This window comes from Cheilinus undulatus, linkage group 17, assembly GCF_018320785.1.
Source record: "Cheilinus undulatus linkage group 17, ASM1832078v1, whole genome shotgun sequence".
Classification (NCBI taxonomy): Eukaryota; Metazoa; Chordata; class Actinopteri; order Labriformes; family Labridae; genus Cheilinus; species Cheilinus undulatus.
In genome coordinates this window covers 21,798,633-21,822,337 of record NC_054881.1, presented here as the reverse complement: position 1 = coordinate 21,822,337, position 23,705 = coordinate 21,798,633, and the positions used below count along the sequence as shown (strand labels likewise).

The 23,705-nt window shown below is 38.2% G+C and overlaps 1 protein-coding gene across 3 annotated transcripts; it reads right to left on the bottom strand.

Annotated features, from left to right (window-relative positions):
• Positions 1 to 2,012: 2,012 nt before the first annotated feature.
• On the bottom strand, positions 2,013 to 23,621 carry fybb (FYN binding protein b). Of its 3 annotated transcripts, XM_041811618.1 has the most exons (19): positions 23,477 to 23,621; positions 17,673 to 18,933; positions 12,437 to 12,572; positions 12,275 to 12,351; positions 10,557 to 10,579; positions 10,342 to 10,394; positions 9,631 to 9,751; positions 9,024 to 9,183; positions 8,703 to 8,823; positions 6,281 to 6,300; positions 6,088 to 6,160; positions 5,797 to 5,886; positions 5,371 to 5,411; positions 4,848 to 4,929; positions 4,628 to 4,727; positions 4,338 to 4,500; positions 4,199 to 4,232; positions 3,182 to 3,213; positions 2,013 to 3,084 (listed from the first exon to the last, which is right to left on the bottom strand). In XM_041811618.1, the coding sequence occupies exons 1-19, from the start codon at positions 23,477 to 23,479 to the stop codon at positions 3,062 to 3,064; spliced, it is 2,613 nt and encodes an 870-aa protein (XP_041667552.1). In that variant the 5' UTR covers positions 23,480 to 23,621; the 3' UTR covers positions 2,013 to 3,061. The 3 variants fall into 3 exon arrangements, 2 of the variants coding, with proteins under 2 accessions (XP_041667552.1, XP_041667554.1); XM_041811620.1 differs by lacking the exon at positions 5,797 to 5,886; XR_005993231.1 differs by lacking the exons at positions 2,013 to 3,084; positions 3,182 to 3,213; positions 4,199 to 4,232; positions 4,338 to 4,500; positions 4,628 to 4,727 and having other exon boundaries at positions 4,849 to 4,929; positions 5,780 to 5,886.
• Between the last annotated feature and the right edge of the window lie 84 nt (positions 23,622 to 23,705).

The following is a 23,705-nucleotide window of genomic DNA, read 5'->3' as shown; positions in this document are numbered from 1 at the left end:
CTAGCTTTCTGACTACACTAGGCCCTATATTGTGTCCCAAAATGTTTTGATAGGCTCCAGATTTCATGATTCCTTGCACACAGTCAAGGCACCCAATGCCAGAGATAGCAAAATTACCCCAGAACACCTTGAACCTCCATCATGTCTGACTGTAGGTACTGTGTTCTTTTCTTTGTAGGCCTCATTCTGTTTTCTGTTTTCCAAAAAGCTCTACCTTAGTCTCATCTGTCCACCAAATGTTCTTCCAGAAGGACTGAGGCTTACTCAGGTACAGTTTTGCAAACTCCAGTCTGGCTTTTATGTCTCTTTGCCAGCAGTGGGGTTCTCCTCGGTTTCCTGCCATAGCGCTTCACCTCATTCAGATTACAACGTATGGTCTGACCTGACACTTTTGCACTCTGAGTCTGCAGGACAGCCTGAATTCGTTTGGAAGTTGACTGAGGATGTTTATCCACCATTCCGACTATCCTGCGTTGCATTCTTTTGTCAATGTTTCTCTTCCATCCACATCCAGGGAGATTAGCCACAGTTCCATGGTTGTAAACTTCTTGATTATATTAGTGGACAAAGGAATTTCAGGATCTCTGGAGATGGTCTTGAAACCTTGAGATTGTTCATATTTTTCCACAATTTTGCTCCCTAAGTCCTCAGACAATTCTTGGCTCTTCTTTCTCTTCTCCATGCTTGGTGTGACACACACAGGCACATGTGTGTGTATGTTTTGTGTCAGTTTTATGTGGGACAACAGATGGAAATTAGCGACTCGCTAAATCTGGTGCAACCATGTTTTCATTTACTTTGTATGAATGATCAACGCCATTGCACACTGTCCCTGGATAAAAATAAACATAACACCACAAAGGTTGAGTAAACTTTTATACATTCTAACTGGCTTCAGGTGTGATTTCTAGGTTACCAGCACCTGTTAGTGCCACAGGTGAGTTTAAATGAGCATCACATGCTTGAAATAAAATGATTTACCCACAGTTTTAAAAGGGTGCCAACAATTTTGTCCGGCCCATTTTTGAGTTTTGTGTAAAATTGTGTCAATTTTGTCTTTTTTCTTCCGTCTTTTTTTTTTGTTGTTCCAATGCACATAAAGGCAATAAACATGTATACCAAAAACATTTGTAATTGCTACAATTTCTGGGAGAAATGGTGTATTTTCTAGAAAATTTCCAGGGGTGCCAATACTTTCGTCCATGACTGTATATCAGGTTGTCCAATGACTTAAATGTTGGCATAAATGTTACAATGTTACAATGTTACAATGTCATTTAGCAGACGCTTTTCTCCAAAGCGACGTACATTTGAGAGCAAGAACAACACAAGCAATGATCTAGACAAGAAGAAACAACATCAGTAAGTGCCATCAAGTGCTTCAGGTTCAATTGGACGCAAGTGCTGCCGTGTAGAGTTTAAGGCAGAGTACCTAAAATATATGTTGTTTATGTAGTTTTTTTTGTTTGTTTGTTTGTTTTTTTTGTTTTTTTTTGTTTTTTGTTTTTTGTTTTTTATGTTTGTTTTTTTTTGTTATTAGACAGCAACAATGAATCAAGGAAAATGTGGGATCACTAATCGCCATTCATTAGACTTCACAACAACTATTTACCAAGTACCAAGTGCTGGATCATTCCCAAAGAGCTGGGCAAAGAAATCCCAGAAGTAGAGCAGGACAGTGCGAGCTAACTATAGTTGGGAAACTCATTCAACCACTGGGGACAGCAGTGGAGAATAGTCTGGCTGAGACTCAATCTACTACTGGGGACAACAGTAGAGAATTGCCTAGCTAAGTGCAAAGTGTTCTCTGAAGAGCTGGGTCTTTAGCCTTCTCTTGAAAGTAGAGAGGGAGTCTGTAGATCGAATGGAGTTGGGTAATTCATTCCACCATTTAGGGACAACAGAGGAGAAGAGTCGAGCTAGTGACTTAGGAGCATGATGTGCTGGAAGTACCAGGCGCCTTTCGCTGGCTGAGCGTAGTGGGCGAGAAGGGGTGTAGACCTGGATGAGGGACTCCAGGTAAACAGGAGCAGTTTTAGTTACTGCTTTGTAAGCAATGATTAGAGTTTTGAATTTAATGCGAGCTGCAACTGGAAGCCAGTGTAGAGAGATTAAAAGAGGCGTGACATGAAGTTTAGACCAAACTTCTAAATCCCAGTGTCAAGTAAGCTCCATTGTAGTTCCTGATTACTGCCACTAGGTAGAAATGAATCTCTTCTTGCTTAGAGAAAACATCATTTTTGACCTGTAGTTTCTCTGCTGCACATTATTTGACTTGCTTTTAGAGCCAGTTAATTCTTCACTTAACTTTATGTGTATGATTTAACTTCAAACACATCATACAAGCATAAACCAGAGCAGACATGCTCTTTCTTTAGCAATGAAGATGTGTGCAGAAAGGCAAACAGACAGGATTACATGTAGATCAATAATACTTTTATATACTGTATTTTTGAAACACTTTGGCAGTAATCATGGATCAGTCTACATGTTGAAACTCCAGACATCAGAGTGAGATAAGGGGTGTTTAAACTTGAGTGGGGCCCTTACAGATAGTGTAATATAACATCATAATGTACATTAGAGAAAAAACAGCAAGAAATGCAGTGTTGGGCTTAAGAAGTTCTGATCTTAAGTTTGTAAAACATGATAAATGCAACAGTAATATATGTACAGACAGAGCTGCTGAGTTTATCAAAGAGGTTTGAATGAGGACGAATCTAAGTAAAGGGAATGATGCAAATACTGTGAACAGCTGTATGATATAAACTATTTGCCTGTTGCAAGAAAAATAACCATATTTTTGTACTTATGTAAAGAAGATATTGTCCAAAAGAAGTAAAACTAGCCTTATTCCAGATCTGTGAATGAGCCTGCCGTTACACCAATTTATTTAGTGATTCAAATTCCTGTTAATAAATAATGAAATGATCATTTACAGTAAAACTCAATCTGATTTTAAGGCCGACCACAAGTATCTCCCATTGCATATCACGAATGGATGAAATAAATAACACAAATATCCCAGAGTGTAACAACAGATCCAGGGCAGGTTCAGGAATCAATCGTTGTCATAGATGCAGTCTGAAAAAGAATTATATTATTATTTCAAGTGTTTTATAAGTTGATACATTATTGGTAGATTCATATAAAATGAAGTCAAATAAGCTGAAAAACATACCGTCTCCAATATCATCGTAGATATCGCCATCACTGTAAGCAAGAAGGAAATAATCAGCATAAATTATTGTCAAAATAGTAAAATTGTCAGAGATAGACAAAGATGACCTCAGCAAATAAAAAAATGCAGCAATTGCCTACCTGGCAATGTGTGAAAAAAGTAATTGCCCTTCTTGTAAAATCATGAATGAACTTACTAGACACATTTTTTGAAAAGCTATGTTCAGTTTCACTAGCCACACCCAGGTCAATGTTGGATCAGAATTAGAAATCCCTTAAATAGAACCTGTCTGACAAAGTCATTGACATCTATCAGTCTGGACAGGGTTAAAAAGACATAAGGTTTTGGGATTCCAGCAAACCACAGTGAGAGCCATTATTCACAACTGGAGAAAACTTGGTACGATGGTGAACCTTCCCAGGAGGAGCTGGCCCACCAAAATTACTCCAAGAGTGCATCGACAACTCATCCAGGAGGTCACAAATGAAGCCAGAACGACATCTAAAGACCTGCAGTGTCAGGTCAGTGTTCATTATTCAGCATTTAGAAACTTCTATCGACAGTCAAATGTGGCGGTGGTAGTGTGATGATCTGGGGCTGCCAGGTGCTTCAGGAGCTGGACAACTTGGCATGATTGATCTCGTCCAAAAAAATACAAAACCCTGCAATGTGGCTATATTAAAACAATTCTTTGAAGAAGGAAAGAGCTAAAATTCCTCCCCAGCAATGTAAAAAACTCATCGTCAGTTATTGTAAATGCTTGCTTGAAGAGCTGCCACCAAGGGTGACAGAAACACTTATTAGCTTTAGGGGCAATTACTTAATTCACATAGGGCCTGATTGGTTTAGATGGCTGTTTCCATTAATAAATGAAATCATCACTGCATTTTTATTTACTCTTGTCTAATATTAAAATTGTTTGATGATCTGAAACATTTAAGTGTTACAAATATGCACAAAAAAAAGAGAAATCAGGAAGGAGGCTACTTGTACATAGTGTACATATCCATTACTTACTCCGTAGCAATGTGGCTGGTCAAAACGTAACCAACTGTAAAATACAGACACAGATTTAGGACTCCAACTTTGTGGTCCAAATATTTAAAAAAGATAGTACAATCAGGTATCAATTTATTAACAACAAGCAGATACTTACACTTGCCGTCCTCGTTCCGACAGACCAGCTTGTTGTCCTCAGCTTTAACTATGACGTCTAGTTTCTCTCCTGCTTTCACCGGAAGGTCTTTACTGCTCCACTTCTTAGTATTCAGTGTCGGGATGATGGTCACCTGGTACAACACCTGGATCTCCCCTTCATACTGAAATACATTGACAGTTATTTAAAAACACATTTTTCTTTACAACACCAATCCCATGATAACACTGTTTGGAGAAGCATTAATACATCTAGAACAAAGTTCACAGGGATTTAACAGAACAACAAACTTTAAACTTCTTCCTGAATTCCTTCTCCTCTTTCTCCAGCTTTTTCTGCCTCTTTGAGTCTGAATCGTCAGCTTTAATTTTGCCTTTCAGTGACAGGAGGCTGAAGAGAAAAAGGAAGAAAAACAATGCAGACTTTCTGTATGCTTCAAATAATGTTGTAATAATTTTGTAATCACTGTATGATCATTTTTGTACATTTTGAAGATGACGTGTGCAGTACCTGCTGATCGAAGGAGGTTGAGGAGCATTTTGAGAGTCAACATCATCATATATCTCCTCATCAACTGCTGCTCCTTGCTGATCTGTGATCACAGACAGGAGAACTTTTAAACTCTTTAAATTAAAATGCACTTGCTCAAGTGATTGTGCAATAAACCATATTTATATGTATAATCTATACACATGTCTATATATATAATTATGTATGTATATATGTGTATATTGGTGTACATGTAAGTGTCTCCCTATTTCCAATCCATAATATATTCATATGTACATAACAGCTGTAAATGGTATTTATAATTGTTTTGATTTGTAAATTACATTTCTATATTTCCTATTTTGTATTTGTTCATTTGTGTGCTTTGTTTACTCCACTTTTGCTGCTGTAAATTTAGAATTTCCCCTTGTGGGACTAATAAAGGAATATCTTATCTTATCTCATTGGTTTAACAATATTGTCAGCTATAATGGATAGAAAGAGACAAACAGGAAGGTGTTGCATTTTGTCCAATGAAGCATACCTGAATTCACCTCTGCAGTGAACTGGCTGGGTGGAGGCACTCTAGCACAATAGAAACAAAGTGATCACAAGGTTACACCTGTAATCTATTAATAATATGATCAATTCAAAGAACTGGTTAATATGATTAAAAGCAACCCAGATCAACAACCGTTGTCACCATGATCACTGTGACTCAAGTGTTTGCTGTTGTTAAAACATGCTGTTAGCTGATTTGTGATTTAGTCAACAGTCATGCATCAGTTACAGGCATGCAAGTTATATGAGTCAGGTAGTACATTAACAGACACAACACTTAAATCATAGATTCACATCCCATTGAGCTTTCAGTAAATGCTGCAGCAGTGAGAAAATCATTTTAATGAAGCAAGTCAGACAGGAGTTAGCAGTAAATCTGAGATCAGTCTTACTACTGAGTGTATTTTACTCTTTAGTGCTGAGAGGACGTCTGCTCCGCTCAAATATCCGCAGGAAGCCAAGAGGCTTCGAAGAAGAAGAAGACCCAGGATCCTCTGGACTAGAGAGCCAATCGAAGATTTAAAAACCTGCATATTTTTTTTTTTTTTGTAATGTTTAAATCTTTCCCCTGTATTAATTCCATTACTCATTTCCATTTAAAGTCTGTTTTTAGAGTGGAGTTCAAGCACATAAAAACAAAAGAAAAATAATAGTTTTAGACTTTTTTTTTTTTTTTTTCGAATTAAATCAGAGCTCCCACCTGACGTCTAGGTTTGGATCAACAACATCGTCATATATTTCTCCGTCTTCTCCTGGCAGTGGTGGAAGGACAACTATTGAACACAAAAGTACCAGTATGTAAAAGGTGACTTTTTCACATCATAATGAATTTTAACTGAATGCACTGATAGTAACATAAAACAGGGAAATCATATAAAAGATATTGATCCTACCTCCTGGTCCTCTGCTCCCACTGTAGAGAGAACACAAAGATGAATGAATGAAGCATTTTAAATTTCACGAGGTGTTACATAATTTAAAAAATAAACTGCCAATTATTTTCTTGCTAACAATGTTATTGTTGTTTAAGCAACGCGTAAGTAAAACTTTACAAGAAAAGTGCGGTCCTCACATAGGTGGTATTTGTAAAGACAGAGGTGTTTCTAACTTTTTGGCCTTTCATACATTAACACAGAGAAAACGGTCGGGTTAATTATGCATAGCTCAGTTTTAGAAGTAGTTACATGAATGGTGGATGGCTTTAGCCATTTTGTTGGCTTTATCTAAAGCTAACATAGCTATGCTATGCATGATTAATGATAATACATAAGCCAATGTAGCCTAGTTAGCTTTAGCCACGTGAGTTTTAGCAAATGTAGCTAAAGCTACAAAGATAGCATACCTACGTAGCTTACATTGCTGCTTTGTGAACTTTGCTTAAGCTACATTTTCTATGTAGCTACGCTAGCTATTTTAGCTACATATCAACATTAGCTACATATCTCTTTTATCTATAGCTAAGTTAGCTTTAGCAATGTAAGCTCAATCAAATGCTGCCAAAGCAAACTTAGCTACACAGCTAGCCTTGATACATAGCTAACATAGCTGCTTTTTGAGCTTAGCTTTGGCTCTGTTAGCTGTGTAGCTATGTTAGTTATTTTAGCTATGTATCTATATTAGCTGCATAGCTCTATCATCTTTAGCTAAATTATCTTTAGCAACATGAGTTTAAGCAAATGTAGCCAAAGAAAACTTCGCTATGCAGATTATGTAGATACATAGCTTTTACAGCAGTTTCTGGCTTTAGCTCTGTTGGCTATGTAGCTCCATTAGTTACATAGCTCAGTTATCTATATAGATTACACAGCTAAAAGAGCTATGTGAGCTATACTGGCTGCATTGTAATATTTCCCTGGAGGTGCTTTTTTTCTGTAAATAGCCGACTGTTTACTCAGCTTTCTTAAATGTTTTGTAAATCGGTTTTGCTGGTCAGGTTTTTGACTTTTAACTTTTGGTATCTAACCCTTACCCTTACCCTGAGTGAAAGTTTAATCTGTTTTTATTTTTAACATTGTAGCATGTATTTCTGTTCTGAGATTTTAAGATGTCTCATAAGAACAGTCGTGAGAGTAGCTGTCTGAGATGTATGGTCTGCAACCAGACTGTCTGAGGCAGTTTTGGACAAGACCTAGGTAGGTTGGTTGGACAACTTTGAAAATAAAACTGACATTGCATACAAATGGCAAGACCATTTTTGCATCTATAGGACATCATGCTGTCTTGAGTGAGCTGTTTTGCCTACCCAGTGAGGGACAGACTGCTATGCTTACGTAGCATGGTCTTCATTGCACACACGAGTGTGTTTTTGCATTTTCATGTGGTCACATTTCTGAGAATATAGCGTGCGTGACTGGGACTATTTTTGACAACGGGGGAGGAAAACTTTCCAAAAATACACCCCAGAGTGGACAGTAAGCTCAAATTTAGATCAAACTATAAAAAAGGTGAGTAAATACAGGCCTTGAGCCTACTTGCATACAGCTACAACTGACTGCTGCTGACTGTCAGCTTAGTCATTGCCCCAATTATGCATTATGCATGAATAGCTGGTGTCCTTGATGATATAAAGAATGAGTCATAAAATATCCCCCTGAACAGTAAGTACCTGAAAGAAGTGAGATAAATGGACCAAGATCAGCCATTTGGTCAAAGAACAGGTCTTTTGAGTCCAGTCTGCATATTGCATATTGAAAACTTGTCTCAGATTAATTTAAGAGACAAATAGGTGGAGCTGAGATAGGTCTTAAACCCTCTCACAAACAGCTACATTGTGCTGGCTTGCATTGATATCAATTATGTCCCTAATAATGCATAAATTGATATCCTTTTTTAAACCATAACAGACAAGTTAACGAAAAAAAAAAAAATCACCCAAATTCACCCCTGTACAATGTGTTCTATTAAAGCATTAATTTTTTTGACCAAATCCTTTTTTGTATCAGACTTAAACATGTTTATTTCTGCTGTCAAAATGGAAAGTTCAACATGGGTGTTAATGAGACTTTTAGGGCTTTTGCAGCCAGCCTCAAGTGGTCACTCAGGGTATTGCAGTTTATTTGCAGTTTATCTGCTTTGGCTTCATTATTTAACACTGAATGTATTTGCCAGGGTAAACCCTCCAAACCAAAGACAAACATTTTAAAGCCCTTTAAATAGAATGGTAATGTGATAAAACTTATTGGATTTAATTTTCTAACAAGGGTACAATACACTAACAGACATTACTGTCTTGAAATGCAACAAAAGCTCTTGACATAAGAGGTGTGATTAATGGGTAAATACTGGATCAAACTGTTGTATGTGACATTTTTGTACCTGTTATCATGCAAGGCCACATCGACGTCATCATAAACCTCGGGGTCGTAGGCCTGCTGAGGTTTATGATTCTTCAGACTGTTAAAGTCAATCTCCACTGAAGTCGTCTTCACATAGCCAACTGTAACGAACACATAGACAACGGTCTTTTTCTCTCTTAATTAGAATTATGGTGTAATGAATTGCATGTTTGTAGTTTGTATTCTGATGATGAAAAAAAGAAGACTGGTTTGTCTGATTGTTCTTTATTCACAGAAGAGACCTGAATGATGTGGCAGTTTCATCAGACTTGACAAATGTGGGATGAGCAGCTGAACTTACTGGATCCGTCCTGTGTCCGTCCCAACCATTTTCCTTCTGGGTTGCCCTGGACGCGGATGATGTCCAGACTGTCTCCCTGCTTCAGACCCAGGTCAGTCTTACCACCTCGGCAGTCCACGCGAGCTTTACCTTGGTGAATCACCTCCAGGGGTCCGACCAGCTAACACACGCACAATCATGAGGAAACACATTAACACAGAGCTGCAGATGACATGAAGGAAACTAAGGTCCAGTATGAAGAAAATTTGGCCTTTACTTGGGTTTATATTTTTTATATTTGGTGGCCAACTGCTGGATAGAACAGGTTTTGAAAATGGTAACGTGTATATATAATGATCAACTATACTCTGACAAACAGGTGCTTTAGATTCCTTGCCAGCAGTTATGACTAGAATAGCCTCAGCATCATTTCTTTCAGTTGTATACAGAGTTTAACCAGTTAACAGTCAACCATGGCTTAACAAAACAGCATTAGACTTGAAGTAGATGTAAATAATGAACAGTCCCTGGCAGTGGATAATACTACAGGGGCACAGCAGAGTTTGAGAATCTGTGATTAATTCAGTAGAAGTTTTACATGTTTAGCTGAAAGTTTCATTTTTCTTACTTTGAATTTCTTCCTTGCGTCTTGTTCCTTCTTCTCACGTTCCTTCTGCTCCTTCTTCTCTGCCTCCAGACGCTTTTTCTCCTCTTTCTCTTTGTTCTTGTCTGGCTTTTCAGCTGCTTCCCTGTTTGATAGAGAAAGAAATTGCTAGATTACACCAGTGATTCCAAACATACACTTGTGCAGACAAAACCACTATTTAAAAAAAGGCTAAATAAAGCAACAGAATTCAGACTACTTTAGTGGCTGAATATGCTTAGGTTTTTCATTTATTTATATTTTAAACAAGACTGTCGATCACAAAATGTTATCCAATGCTAATTTGTATACCACAGCCTCTAAAGTTAATAACCCAACAGTATCACAGGGAAATACATTATATCACCAAACTATTACCTTTTAATCAACACGGCAGCACTAAGTTGTTCAAAAGTGGAAGATAACTGCTTCCCTATGCCATTCAATGAAAAATACTTCTTGTAGTGTCAGTAAACATCCACTAGAGGGTGATGTTAGTAAAAATTTGCATCTTTACCAAGTGGCACAAAAACCAAAAGGGCTTTCAGTGCTTAAATAAACTGCTCTACATATCCAAACAGTATAAAAATAAGTGGAGATTACACTGAAGAGTCTCAACCCCCTCATACACAAGTATTTGCCATGTACTCTTTTGTTTTTATATCGGACTACATCAGATGAAAATGGATCTCTTACCATCGATCATCAAGGTCTTCATACATCTCTCCATCATCATCGTCACTTGCCACCTTAGTAAACACATTTTATCATTCGTGTCAGATTGGTGTAAAGATGGATTATGAATAGATGCTGAGTAATTTAACATTTCTTTAAAGTTTGATTATCTGCTCTGCCCATCTTTATTCAAATGTGTTTATATGTTATAGTTAAAGTTAATCAGCATGTCTCACCTCTTTCCTCTGACTTGGGTGACCTAAAGAGAAACAGTAAATTCACATGAGAGGAGAAAATGATCTTTTTTATTATAGCTACAATATTTATGGTTTGAATAATTCAGAGGCCACAGCCAAAGACCAAAATGTGGCCCTTCTCCATCTAGTTAAAAGCATTCATAGTGAGTGAGCAGACTATTATGAAGCATCTCTTTCGGGTGACAAAGCCAGAGAACTACAGGATACACTTAAATATGAACTATAGATACCAAAGTCTTGACTTCATCAACTCTATGGTGGTGGAAGCATCATGCTGTGGGGATGCTTCTTGGCAGCTGGCCCTGGAAGGCTTGTAAAGGTACAAGGTAAAATAAATGCAGCAAAACATATTGGAAAATCCAGGAGGAAAGTTGTATTCATTTATTTTTTTAAACTACAGCAGGGTGAATATTTAATTTATCAACACAATGGCCTGAAGCATACCTACACAGAAATGGTCTAAAGACAACAAGGTGAATGATTTAGAGTGGCCGAGTCAAAGCCCAGACCTCAGTCTAACAGGATTTGTGACTGGGCACATCCAGTTCCCATGAAACCTGACAAAGCCTGAGCAGTTTTGCAAAGAAGAATGGAGTGCAATTTCAGTGTCCACGGTTTTTTTTTTTCTTTTGTGTGTGTGTGTGTGTGTGTGTGTGTGGGGGTGTGGGGGGGTGTGTGGGGGGGTGTTTTTTTTTGGGGGGGGGGGGGGGTCAAAAAAAGCCAAATTGTATTGACCATGATTGATGAAGGGGTTGAATACTTTCTATAGGTGCTGTATATGAGGCCCAAAGCAAATTCAGTGTTGCATAACAATGCTTCAGAGCAGAGAGTTCTTCTGTTTGCATTGTGTTGCATTCAAGAACATCGGTTTATGTTTGTTTTTAAACATGCTTAAGGATCAGACCAGAACAGCTTCATATGAGTTCCCTGATATGATGATGTATAAAATCTGTTGCCAAACACCATTCCTTCCTTACTTTTCCTCCTACCTACCTTGTTCCCCTCATTTCCAACCAAGCTGATCTTAATGCAGTTTGCTAGTGTGCTGCTTCTGAACCTCACCTCCTCACTCCAGCTGGCAGGTCCACCCCAGAGACTTTTTAATGACAATCAAACTCTATTTTCCCTCATTTGCAATTATAATGAAAGTAAATTTAAACATATTCTTCATATGAGATGCACACCTATTGACTACTGGCTATATCTGGAGGCCCCTTGGAGCATGAGGCCCCAGGCATTTTTCTTCTTCTGCAAAATGGTAACACCACCTCTACATGTAGCCCACAATTAGAAGTAAACTACTGAATAAGTCATTTAACCAGAATAACATTGCTCGAGTAGGAAACAAGTTGGCAACAGTGAGACAGACTGATCACTGCTTAGATATGATAATTAAAGTTGTTTTCACACATGCACAAAACTTTTGAACATTTCCTAAATTTGCCCTGCTGCATCTTTAAACTTGTAAACTGTAAACCCAGCTTCATCCATCATAGACATATAAGTGAATATGTACCTATGGGTCATGCCTTTCCTCCACAGAGTCCCACATTCCTGTCTGATAGGGACAACTTCCTGCTTTAAGTGAATGTTTTTGAAAAAGCAACTTAGGAAGATTTTATAGGGTAGTCTGTCCTGGAATATCTCCGGCTTGTCATGAAAGCGTTTGTTTTCTTAAATAGTGACTAATACTGAACCTGCAGATGATGGTAGAGGAGGAGGTGGAGGGCTGCTAAACTCGTCAACATCATCGTAGCACTCATCCTGCAGGACCCTAAAAAGTGAAGTCAGGATTTTTGCTTTGGTTTTAACTTACAGCATGTATTATCTGTGTTTGCCTGTGTGATAGATTGGCTTACATGGCTGCAGGATGTCGTGGAGGCAGGCTAGGAAGTGCAGGCGGTAGAGGTTGAGCTGGGGTCACGTTGTTGCCATTGTTACTGGGGTGAGAGGGCTGAGGAGTTGGGATGAAGGGTTTCTTTAAAGTGCCAGGACCTGAAACAAAAACACAGGGGGTCAAAGAAAAAAGTCTTTATGAAGAGACTTGTGGCTTATATAAGAACACCTTATAAATATAGAAATAAACAAATGAATAGATACATTTTTTCAATCCCAGCAAGGGAAACAGGGCCAGTCACCCAGGTTTGACAAGTCACAACTAGCAAAACGCTTTCATCAGGCTACAACCCTGTATCTCCATTTTTCATATTTTTTTTAATAAAGCAGTGCTTTTGGTCACCCTTTACATCCATGAGGTGGTTTTAACACACTTCTAGAAACAATTAAAAGCATTAAAATGATGCTAACTGTGACCAGTAAGTGTCTTATTAATTGGAAAAATACAGCTTTTTTTTAATAGTTCCCTGAAAAGTGGGGATTTTGGAGGTATCAGGTTTTGGTCTGTTCCCAACAAAAAGTTAACATACACCGTGGGGAGTAAATGTCTTACATTTCAAATCTTTAGTGCAAAACTTACAGGAAAAATTACTTCAAATTAGGGCTGTCATTGAAGGTCCAAAATTGATGCATACAATTCTTTACATTGCTTTTATCTGCTAAATTGCTGTTGAAGTTAAAACATAGTTAAGCCACCATAGAGGGCAGCACCAGGATACTTCTCAGCTTAGCGTCTTCCTGATTTCACAGTGATGAAAAAACGCCATCTTGAAATTGTTGTTTTAACCCAAAAAAACCCTACATGGCTTAGAAAACTCAAAAGTAGCCTGCATTTTATGATATCAATTTCACTTTTTAACTTTCTCTTTCGTTGTTTTCATTTGCATCTATATCCATAGCAAGTTCTTTTTTTTCCAGTGGTTTAGCTAATATTATTTCCTTCCAGATGTAATTTTTGTCAAATTAAAAGCCAGGTTTTCCCTGGAATGTCAATACATCTAAATGCTGTTGCATTAACTGGGGATCACTGGACTTCTGGGAGTCATTTTGTACATGCACTCCTGCATACTTCTGAATCTTAAGCACTTTTGAGCTGTCCTAGCTCTAAGTAATTAAAACTAAAAATCTAAAGGTCAAGCTCATTAAATACATTTATTTGCATTGATTTGAAGAAACTATTAAGAACTAACTCATACTGCCAAAGGGGACTCAAAGATTTGTTTTCAAATGCAATATGGTTAAATTGTACACATCATTGAAACTGTGTAATCACAATTTAAGATCTGAAGTCAGGGATTAAGTGTAATCTAAAAACTTTCATTGTTTGACAGTCTAATTTAGGTCAAATAAAAAGGGAACATTCTGGAGATGGAATATTCTTGTATGATTTTTTGTATTTGGATGCATGATTATTTCAGCATTGTTTTAATGTTTGTTGCAGAGTTAATTTTTCTGTGGAATTTTCATCTAACAAAACCTGTAAGCACAATATTTTCTTTGTGCATATAATCACTTTCTGAAAACCATCTCAGTAAAGTGTATAGCAAACACTTCTAATGTGCATTTGAGTAAAAGTGTACAGTGGGCAAAAGTGAAAACTCCAGGACAGGTATTTCAGACTGGTACTAGACAAGTAGGTCTACCGCTTGCATTCAGTGAACTCTACATCAGCACATTCTCAGGGCAAAATAAGTTGAAAATAGGATGAATAGTGTCCATAAATGAAATGGGAGAACAAGGAAGAGAAACTTGAATTTTAAATGCTCCATCCATGACCTTTGGAGCTGATAATTTACCTCTGACAAAGCACAAACTGCAGTTAGATTTACAAAGAAAACAAATGCACAAATAAGTGATAATATCCAACAAGTTACATTTGGTTTCGATTCATTTTTCACTGCTGAATGGAAATCAATTCAGATCAGCTTTGTGTCTAAAAACAGAGCTTCTCACATGAAACTCTCCCTGTTTGCTGGATTTTACTTCCCCATGTGGTGAAACAGACTCAGCTGTCAGAGCACACAGCAGGGGGGAGGAGAAAGGAGAAACTGGACAGGGAACTTGCCCGGGGGAAATAGAGGAACTGAGTTTGTTGTGTGACTTTAATCTTTCATCTCAAACTCAAAATAAATATTGAGCAGCTTCCATATTACTTGTACCAACTTTGTACAAAATTCAGGTTCAAAGAGTTTCTCTGTCAAACAAGGGAGAGTTGTTCTCTGTTTGGTCAGGTAGCTCAAAGTAAACTATACACGATCAGTTTCTAACATCACTGTGACCACATGTATGTGTGAGGCAAGCCTTTTTCATGCCTAAGATATCATTTCACACGCAGGCCTCATCAGAGGAAACCTCTTGTGTATCAGACTTTAATGAAGCCTAGATGCTGTTTTTCAGTGTGATTGTATTTTTGTGACAGCAGATGACTGGTTCATCTTAGAGGGTATTATGTTGCTTATTTTGACATGTTTACTTAGAGAAAAGGACACTGCTGTCGTAATTAAAATGCGGACTTTGTAGCACCAAGATTAGGAGCAGAGAAAGAGACAGTTCATATAAATGGAAAACAAATGATGCAGCCAGAAAGAGTGGAAATATTTCTGCCTGCAGGACAACATGTGTGGCCCAGCTAGCTGTCAGACTTTCTCTTCTAAAACCCTGTTCCTCAGTCTTACTTGTTTCCTGTTCTTTGCAAGTTTAGTCTATTACTTGCTCGATATAGCAAGTTAGAAGTGTGTGTGTGTCAGTGGGGGCTAGGGGTGTTACTTGATTGGTGTCTTTTAAACCTTATAACTACTTATTCATGTTCTGAAGAGTTGTTGTGGTTGATAGATGCTCAACCAGTTATGCTTGATTTCTCTAAGTTAATATCTCCTTTTTGCAAGACAAATTGGTCACATTCCCAGAAAGTTGGGCCACTGTGTAGAATGTGAATAAAGACAGAATACTGTGATTTGCAAATCATTTTCAACCTATACTGAACTAAATGCAGCATAAGGAGAAGATAATTAATTATATTTATAATTATATTGTATTAACACAATCTAAATTAAATGCCCGCAACACATTCAGAAAAGTTGGAACAGGGGCAAGAGGTCAGATGTCAGACTAGGACAGTTGTGAAATGCTCCAAAGCTCCTGGAACATTCTACAGATATGAAGCCTAGCGTTGGTTCATGCAGGTAGTCATGATCAGCTGGCGGCCAGCTGATCCCAATTATCGCCTCCAAGCTCCCAAAGCCAATCACAGCTCTTTCTCTTAACACAACGGTGTATTTAAATATGACAAACTTTTTACTAATCCCTGCTTACATTAATACTGATGAACCACGCTGCTGTTGCTGGCAAATCTTAACCTTCTCCATCTCAGCCTCCTCCTTTGTAGCATTAAGCTTGTTGCAACCGCCCATTTTCAGATTCATGCTACTATGGATTAATTGCCTTTGAACTAATTTAATTGTATTCACTAGTATGTCATTAATGTATCTATCCATATGGAGGTCTCTAGCTATGCGCTCCCTGGAAAGTCAATGCATGCTGCTTGACTAAACTGGGGAGCATCTTTTGAGCTGAGCCTTCTCCATCAAATAGACTGTATATTCATTTTGTAATAAAATGGTAAAATTTATGATGAGTATTCCTCATTAGGTTAATTAGTAACAGATGATGGTACCATGATTGAGCATAATATGAAAACTCCTGAAAGGCTTTTTTTAAAGTGAGTGATGGGGTTCTGTATACTGGAAAATAGTCCAACACTTTATGAACAATGATTCTCAAATGGCAATTGCAAGGAATTTAGAAATTCAATTTATAGCCCATAATATCATCAAATGATTCAAAAAATCAGGGGAAAGCTCTTCACAGACACCACCATGTTATAAAAGGGCATCATTCTGTAATGGCCATTACAACATGGGCTCAGGAATACTTCAGAAAACCATTTCAGTTAACACTGGATGTGACTGCATCTACAAATGTAAGTTAAGGCTCTACTATGCAGAGTAAATGCCATATATCAACAACACCCAGAAGGGATGCTGACTTCCCTGGGCCGGGCTTCATCTGAGATGGACTGACCAAAAGTGGAAAGTGTGCCATGGTCTGACAAGTTCACAATGTAGATTATTTTTGGAACTAATGGTGATTGAGATGCCTCAGCTAAAGAGGATGTGAAGTGATGGTGTTTGGGTGTATTAATGCTGGCATGGGTAACTTACACATCTGTCAAGGCACGATTAATTCTGAGAGGAACATACAGATTTTGGAGCTACATATGCTTCAATCCACATGACAACTTTTTCAGAGAGGTGCCTCCTTTTTTCTGAATGACAATGCCAAGCCACACTCTATACGAGTCACAACAGCATGGCTTCACAGTAAAAGAGTGCAGGTACTAGACTAGCCTGCATGCAGTCCAGACTTGTCTTTTATTGAAAAAGTATAGTGAGCTGGTATTGAGCAACTTAAGATGTACATCAAGCAAGAATGGAGGATAATTCAGACTTTCAATACTTCAACTATTGTCTTCAGTTCCCAGACATTACAGAGTGTTGTTAGAAGAAAAGATGATGCAACACAGTGGAAGATGCCTCTCCATCCCAACTCTTTTGGAACATGTTGGAAGCATCCAATCATGAATGTATGCATATTTTTTAAAAAATTTAAGTCTTTCAATTTTGAACATTGAATACCTTGGGTTTTTTTTTTTTGCTATATTTAACTGAATATAGTTGGAAAGGATTTTCTGAGTAAAAGCAGAAGCTTCCTGCTCAGTGAAGTTTAAGAAAGCTTGTATGACTTTTGTGTCGACCTAAAAGTGTGATCACACTTTGCACATTTGTAATGCTGTTTTTATTTAAGCAGGGTTTGGAGTATTTAAAAGTCAAAGCAGTCTTGGTTTGCATTGAAATATGGTAAGATTTCTTGTAATTGCTGAAAACTGACATAATGATACTGATATAACACCTATCAAGTTTATAGTCATACAATACTAATTCCTGACCTATTAATCAGATTTGACAAAACCATAATAGTTTAAATAATTAAAATTTTGTTTGGGGTTGTGCAGTTATACTTAATATCTGCATGATGGGATTAACAACCGTGCTGATATTCAGTACAACAGCACATCTGCTGTATGTTATCTCTTGATATTATGACATAACAAACATAGCTGTCAAACTGAGTCTAACTTACCCTCATCCGGGGCCTCGGCACCTCTTTTAAAGTTCTCCAGGTTGACTTTAGGAGGTCGGTTAGGCTTAGCAGGAGCAGGGCCCAAAGCTAAACTGTTGGGGAGGGGGTTTTGCTTTGGGCCTGAGGTGGCAACGTCTTTCACCTTGCTGGTCTGAGATGGCCTCTTAATGCTGGGTTTTTTACTGGCTGGAGGTTTGGGAGGCGGAGTGGTCTTCATGCCGCCATCTGATGGTTCATTTTTTTCCCTCTCCTTGTTGAACATGTTCTGAGTGTTCCTGAAGCTGGAGGCAGGCTTTATGGTCGAGTTTGGAATAGGTGGTGGTTTGTTTTCAGCGTCTGTGTTGGTGGTCCGTGGAGGCTTCTTGGCTCCATCTGTTTTCGCATCATCTGATGCTTCAGCCTTCTCCCTGTCCTTGTTGAACATATTCTGAGTGTTCCTGAAGCTGGACGTGGGCTTTAAGGTTGAGTTTGGAATAGGGGGAGGTTTGCTTGCAGTGTCCGTGATGGCGCTCAGGGGAGGCTTCTTGGCTCCATCGTCATCTGATGGTTGAGTCTTGTCCTCCTTGTTGAACATATTCTGAGAGTTCTTGAAGCCTGGGGTGGGTTTATAAGGAGATTTTGGCATAGGGGGAAGCTTGTTTGCAGCATCCGATCCTGCTGTCTCTTCATTCTGGTGTCTTAACTTTCCAAGGCTGCTGGGCGGTTTGTGCTGTAAAGGAACTTTGCTCGGTGTAGAGCTGGTTACACCTCCACCGCTGTCCTCTTTGACCCAGCTGGGCTTGGAGGCAGCCGCAGGGGAGGGTTTAGGGAAGGCTGGTTTGGGATCAGACATAGTGTGGGTCAGAGTGGGCTTGTTGAAAGGAGGCTTCGTAACCGGGCCTTTATTATCAGAAGCTTGTGAAACAGGTAACTTAAAGGGCACCTGCTGTTTGTTACCAATAAAAGGTTTGGTGTTGGAGTCATCCTGTGGGCTTCCAAAGCGGTTAGCCAAGGCTTTGGTTTTATTTGGTTCATGTACATCTGTGTCACTTTTAGTTGAGACTGTATTTTTAAGATATGCAGGAGGTTTTGAAGGAGTATTTGCTGCACTACCAGAGAGACTCTCCAGGACAGGTTTCTTTGTCGGAATGGTGGGACCAGAAGAGAGGGTTGGGTGCAGGGGTTGCTTTGGGCGTCCCACCGCTGTAGAAGAAGTCTCATCAGTGCTGGATCCGCCTGTCTGGAAGCGAGCCATCATGGCCTTTACATCACCCTTGGCACTCTAGGGAGAAAATACAAAAGGGAGAATTTATAACCAGAATAGAAAGCCAGAATCAAAAATAGATTCAGGATGTGCATGCTAGAGACACTTAAGCAAACAGAGGTCCAACAACAGAAAAAAAAGGGTTTTTTGCAAAACTGCTCAAACTCTGTAAGATTTCATGGAGGTCGGTCATGAACAGACCTTTTCAAGTCCAGCCACAAATTCTCTACTGGACTGAGGTCTGGCTGAGGTCTGGGCTTTGACTCAGCCACTCCAGAACATTCTCCTTGTTCTCTTTAAACCATTTTTGTGTTGCTTTTGCTGTATGCTTTGGTCATTTAGCAGGTTACAACATGTAAAATTATTTATTGCTTTCAAAACACAGTTTGTATTGACTGCCTGGCTTATCATAGTTATAAACACACTGGTTAATAATCTGCACACTTTTTTCGATGGCTAAACAAACAGCACTGTACTGAGTAATGGGAGAAGAGGATGAGGGAGGTTATACCTGATGTGAGGCTAAATAAGCTCTCACAACTGAAATGAAAGTGAACAACAGCTTAATTTTTTGGATATTACTTCCATTAGGGGGAGGTTTTATCACTAACTACAAGTTCAGACCACAATGTGGCCTTGAGATCAGGCTTGGTGCAGCTTTAGTCCAGTGACTAAGTGGTTGCATAATGTGTCTCTGAACAAGCAGCAGCTGCACCTTTTTCATATAGAGGCTGGTTTGACCGGAGTAAGAGACGCCAAATGAGGAAGAGAGATATAGAGTGTTGATTATGCTGATAGTTATGACACAGCCACACAGACACGGCTATTCCTACAGATAGGCAGTAAAAGTGATGGGAACTGAACAACAGAAAGTATAAATGTACAAAATGAAGCTAAAGGGGAAGTAAAAGTAAAGAATATATATTCTGTTTCTGACAGTAACAGTCAGCTAAAAAGTGTAAAAACAGTCACACTTACAGCAAACCATGCAGCTGCCAGTAATTATAATGTGTCATTTTAACTGAAATAATTTCACACCCTAATGTAGCCTGAGAAAACACACACTTTTTCAGGAGGAAGTGTAGCTTTCTTATCATAAAGGCTACAGAACTTGCCTCTTAAAAGTCTTCATAGGCTACTTCTTTCTACTTGGCGTAATAGAAAGTCTCAATAATGCTTGTTTGGTGTAAAAAAAATAATTTTTGAAAAATTAAAGTTTCTGCATAGTCAGTCAATTAACAATCGAAATATTAACTGATTTCTTTTAAGTTTCACCAAAAAATGCAATAGGAACTTAGGTTATCATGCCTTTGCTCATGCTCAGCCATTCTACAGTTTACCGTGTTACCTGTTAACATTTTGTAAAACTGAATAATATGAAACTACTTGTAAACTTTTTAAAACAATTCAAAATAACAGACCTTTTTCTGTTTCTTATCTAGCCTGAAATCATCAAAATAACACCCAAAATATGACCAAAAACACTGATGTTGCAGTGTTCACTGAAGAGTATGCATTCAACTCATTTACAGTATTTTTAGTAGCAGAAGCTCTGTTTGTAAACAGATAATGGCTTTTCTCCTCCTTTTTTGTTCTTAAGAAGATCTCTGATTCATAATAATAATAATCTATCTGATTTTTTAAGTAAAGATTTTCAAATGAATCCTGCCATGTGATTCTTTGTTAAAGCTTCATAGAAAAAGTTTGTGCTCTAAAACTTTGTTAATGAGTTAAAAGCCATAGCTTTAATGCTCCCCTTTTTGTGTTGTTGGCCAATCACCACTCATCTGCACCAGCACGCAGAGATGTTGCGCCATTATGCAGTTATTTTGGGAAAAACACCCCTTTCCATGCAAACTGGCCTGATTGCATTAAGCATGTAATGATGAGGATGGTTAAAGCACAACATAAATAGAGTACTGGTTGCCTACTAGTGTTGTAGTTCTTGAGACCGGTCTCAAGACCACATTATAACTGTCTTGGTCCTGTCTCGGACTCGAGCTGGCCGGACTCAGGACTTTCCATCAAGACCAGTCGAGACTGGCACTGATCTGCTATTCTTTAAATTCATTAATGTGATAATAAGGAGAAGCACTTACTTAAACAACAAATAGCTACACCTGCAAAAACTTGGACATCAGTCCATCTTATTTCTAATCAGAAATACCTCTGAACACTTACTTTAGGCCTCATTCACCTGACAAATCTAGATCAACATCTCATTTTCAGATATTTAAAATAATTCCAGACTTGTTATTGGCTTTTAAATACATACAAGGATTTATTTTTTGCAAGACGTTAGTTGATCAAATTTGTTAAGAATTGAGATTTTTGCATGTTGTGCTTTGAAAGAGTTGCAGACACTTTGTATTTATCTTTCAGATTTATTAAAAAGAAAACTAAAATTATAGAGAGAATGCTCTTTGACTGTTCAACCTAGTCATGGTGTTTTAAAATGGATTCTTATGGTCTTGGTCTTGTGTCAGTCTCGGCTTCTCTCAGTCTCGACCCCCAGAAGCCGTGATCCTGTCTTGGTCTCGGTGAGCTCCGGTCTCGGGCAAGTCTTGGTCTTGGATAGTGTGGTCTTGAGTACAACACTATTGCCTACTGTCTACGAGGGCTGATGGAAGTGTGTATTTATGACGGTCGAACTACCATAGATCAGGGAACAATTTCCCCTCTATAATATGACTTTAAAATGAATGATGATAAATGATGTATAGACAAAGTTTACTTTGACATTGCTGTTACTAAGCCATGACCAGAAAAATACTCCTGGAATTTAGGAGTATTTTCAATCAAATTATTGCCCAACATGGTTCATTTACTAAATTGTATCAGTATTTTTTAAATGGATGATTGTGTTCTACAGAGAGCTTTATTTCTTTGTGTTTGCAACGTATGTGGGTAAATAATTCGATATATTCACCAGAGCCTGTCTGCTCAAACAAAACCTTCTTTTTCTTCACTGCCTGAGTAAACTTTCAGACTTGTTGATCTGATCAAAGATGATTCACCCTATCTCGTCTTCATACCTTTTCATAAACAACAAGATGCACTGCCAGTGTATGTTGGTTGTAAATTTCATGAACATTGCTGCCCGTTTTCTATTCATGACATTGGATAAATCTGGCCCGCTCCATTGTGGGCCGAAAATCTACACCCAGGCATAAGATAAACAGATCTATCTGGTGCATATAGTAAAACTTTAAGTTGGTAGCTTTATGTCACATTCAGGTGTACAACCAACTTGGCTGTAGGAGACTGAAGACTGACTTCAACTTCACAGCTTCATCTGTTACTAGATTGCCCATAGGGTTACCATTCCCAATACAGTGACTGCAATCAATAGGTTCAAACGCCTCTTCAGAGGCCAATAAGTGAAGTTAGTGAGACTACGTCCATACTTTAAACACTCTTTAATGATATCATGTTGTAATGGTGGCAGAAAAACTTCTGACATTGTATTTAGAAAGCATGTAAGGAAGCCATATCTGAGTGTTTGTAGTTGTTGCTTGTTGGAGTGTCACTGATGGTGACAGTGATGTCCTTGCACAGGTGGCATAATGAAGTGTGTTAACAGTAAGCCAGACATGTAGCAGAATAGAAATCAGAAGTAAAGAAATAGAGGAAAGTTCCCTCATCATGCTTCTGTTTCTTAACCATAGTGAACTAAAAATTACCCAATACCAGACAGTTGCAATTACTGCTTCTCTAAAAGCTTGTGCATTTGCAATTTTGTAAAAAACCTTCAAATTCTGGTAAAAAAGCTTGTAACATACTGGAACAATGCAACACAGAAGCACAATTTATAACCATACAGCAGCCATGATGACCATAAAAGGTTTTATTGATCCTGCTCTAAAACAGTTCAGACAGTAATTTTCCTATAAACTAGACAATGAAAATTAAAGCAGAGATCAGAGTTGAAATTCACATTCTGCATCAACAGCATCAGTGCAGCACTGCTTACAAGCATCAAAGTGTTGAAACAAAGATATCAGCCACTGAAATTTTTATTTATCTAGTTTTCCTTGGGATGCAGCTGAAATAAAAAATTCCAATATCTGGGCTGTAACCTAGAATAAGAACATTTCAAACCCAATTGTCATGCTTAAGAAGAGACAAAAGATTCTGGGGTCAAAGTAAAGAGGAACAGCTTTTTTCTTGCTCAATGTAGTTGATATAAAACCAAAAATGACAGCACTTTGACACAACTTTGCATGTTTTTACAAAGGCTGTGTAAAGAAATATGAAAAAAGACGCCTTAAAAATCAAACACAATAAAAATTTGATTTGTGACCAGGGTTAAACATTTTTTTGAATCACATTAGTCCTTGAACATAATTGTTTAATTGTTAAGTTTTAATGATTTCATCAATATGTTCAGGAAAAGGTTTGTTACAAATAAATTATACTAATGTTCAAAGTAAGGTGTGAAATGTAAAGTATGTCCTAGAATAAATGTCAAATGGCAGCTTGTTTTACGGAATTATCTCAAAGCTGGTCAGAGAAGCTGTTTTCTATCTAAAGAGATCTAAAACAGTCTATTTGTACTCACCATATTTAGGATGGTAATCCTCGGCCCCTCTGCGGTCCGTGAGGTGGCTGTATTGTGTATTTGTTCAGTCTATCAGCGAGAGTTTCTGCTGCTGCTGCTGCCAAAGAGAGACAGATACTGAGAGGTAGTGGATGACAAAGTGACGAAGCACTGAGTTTCTGTGTTTGTGTGTGGGGGGGATGTATACGCCGGCTCATGAGCTACTTCCTCTCTCAGCAGTGTGTGTTTT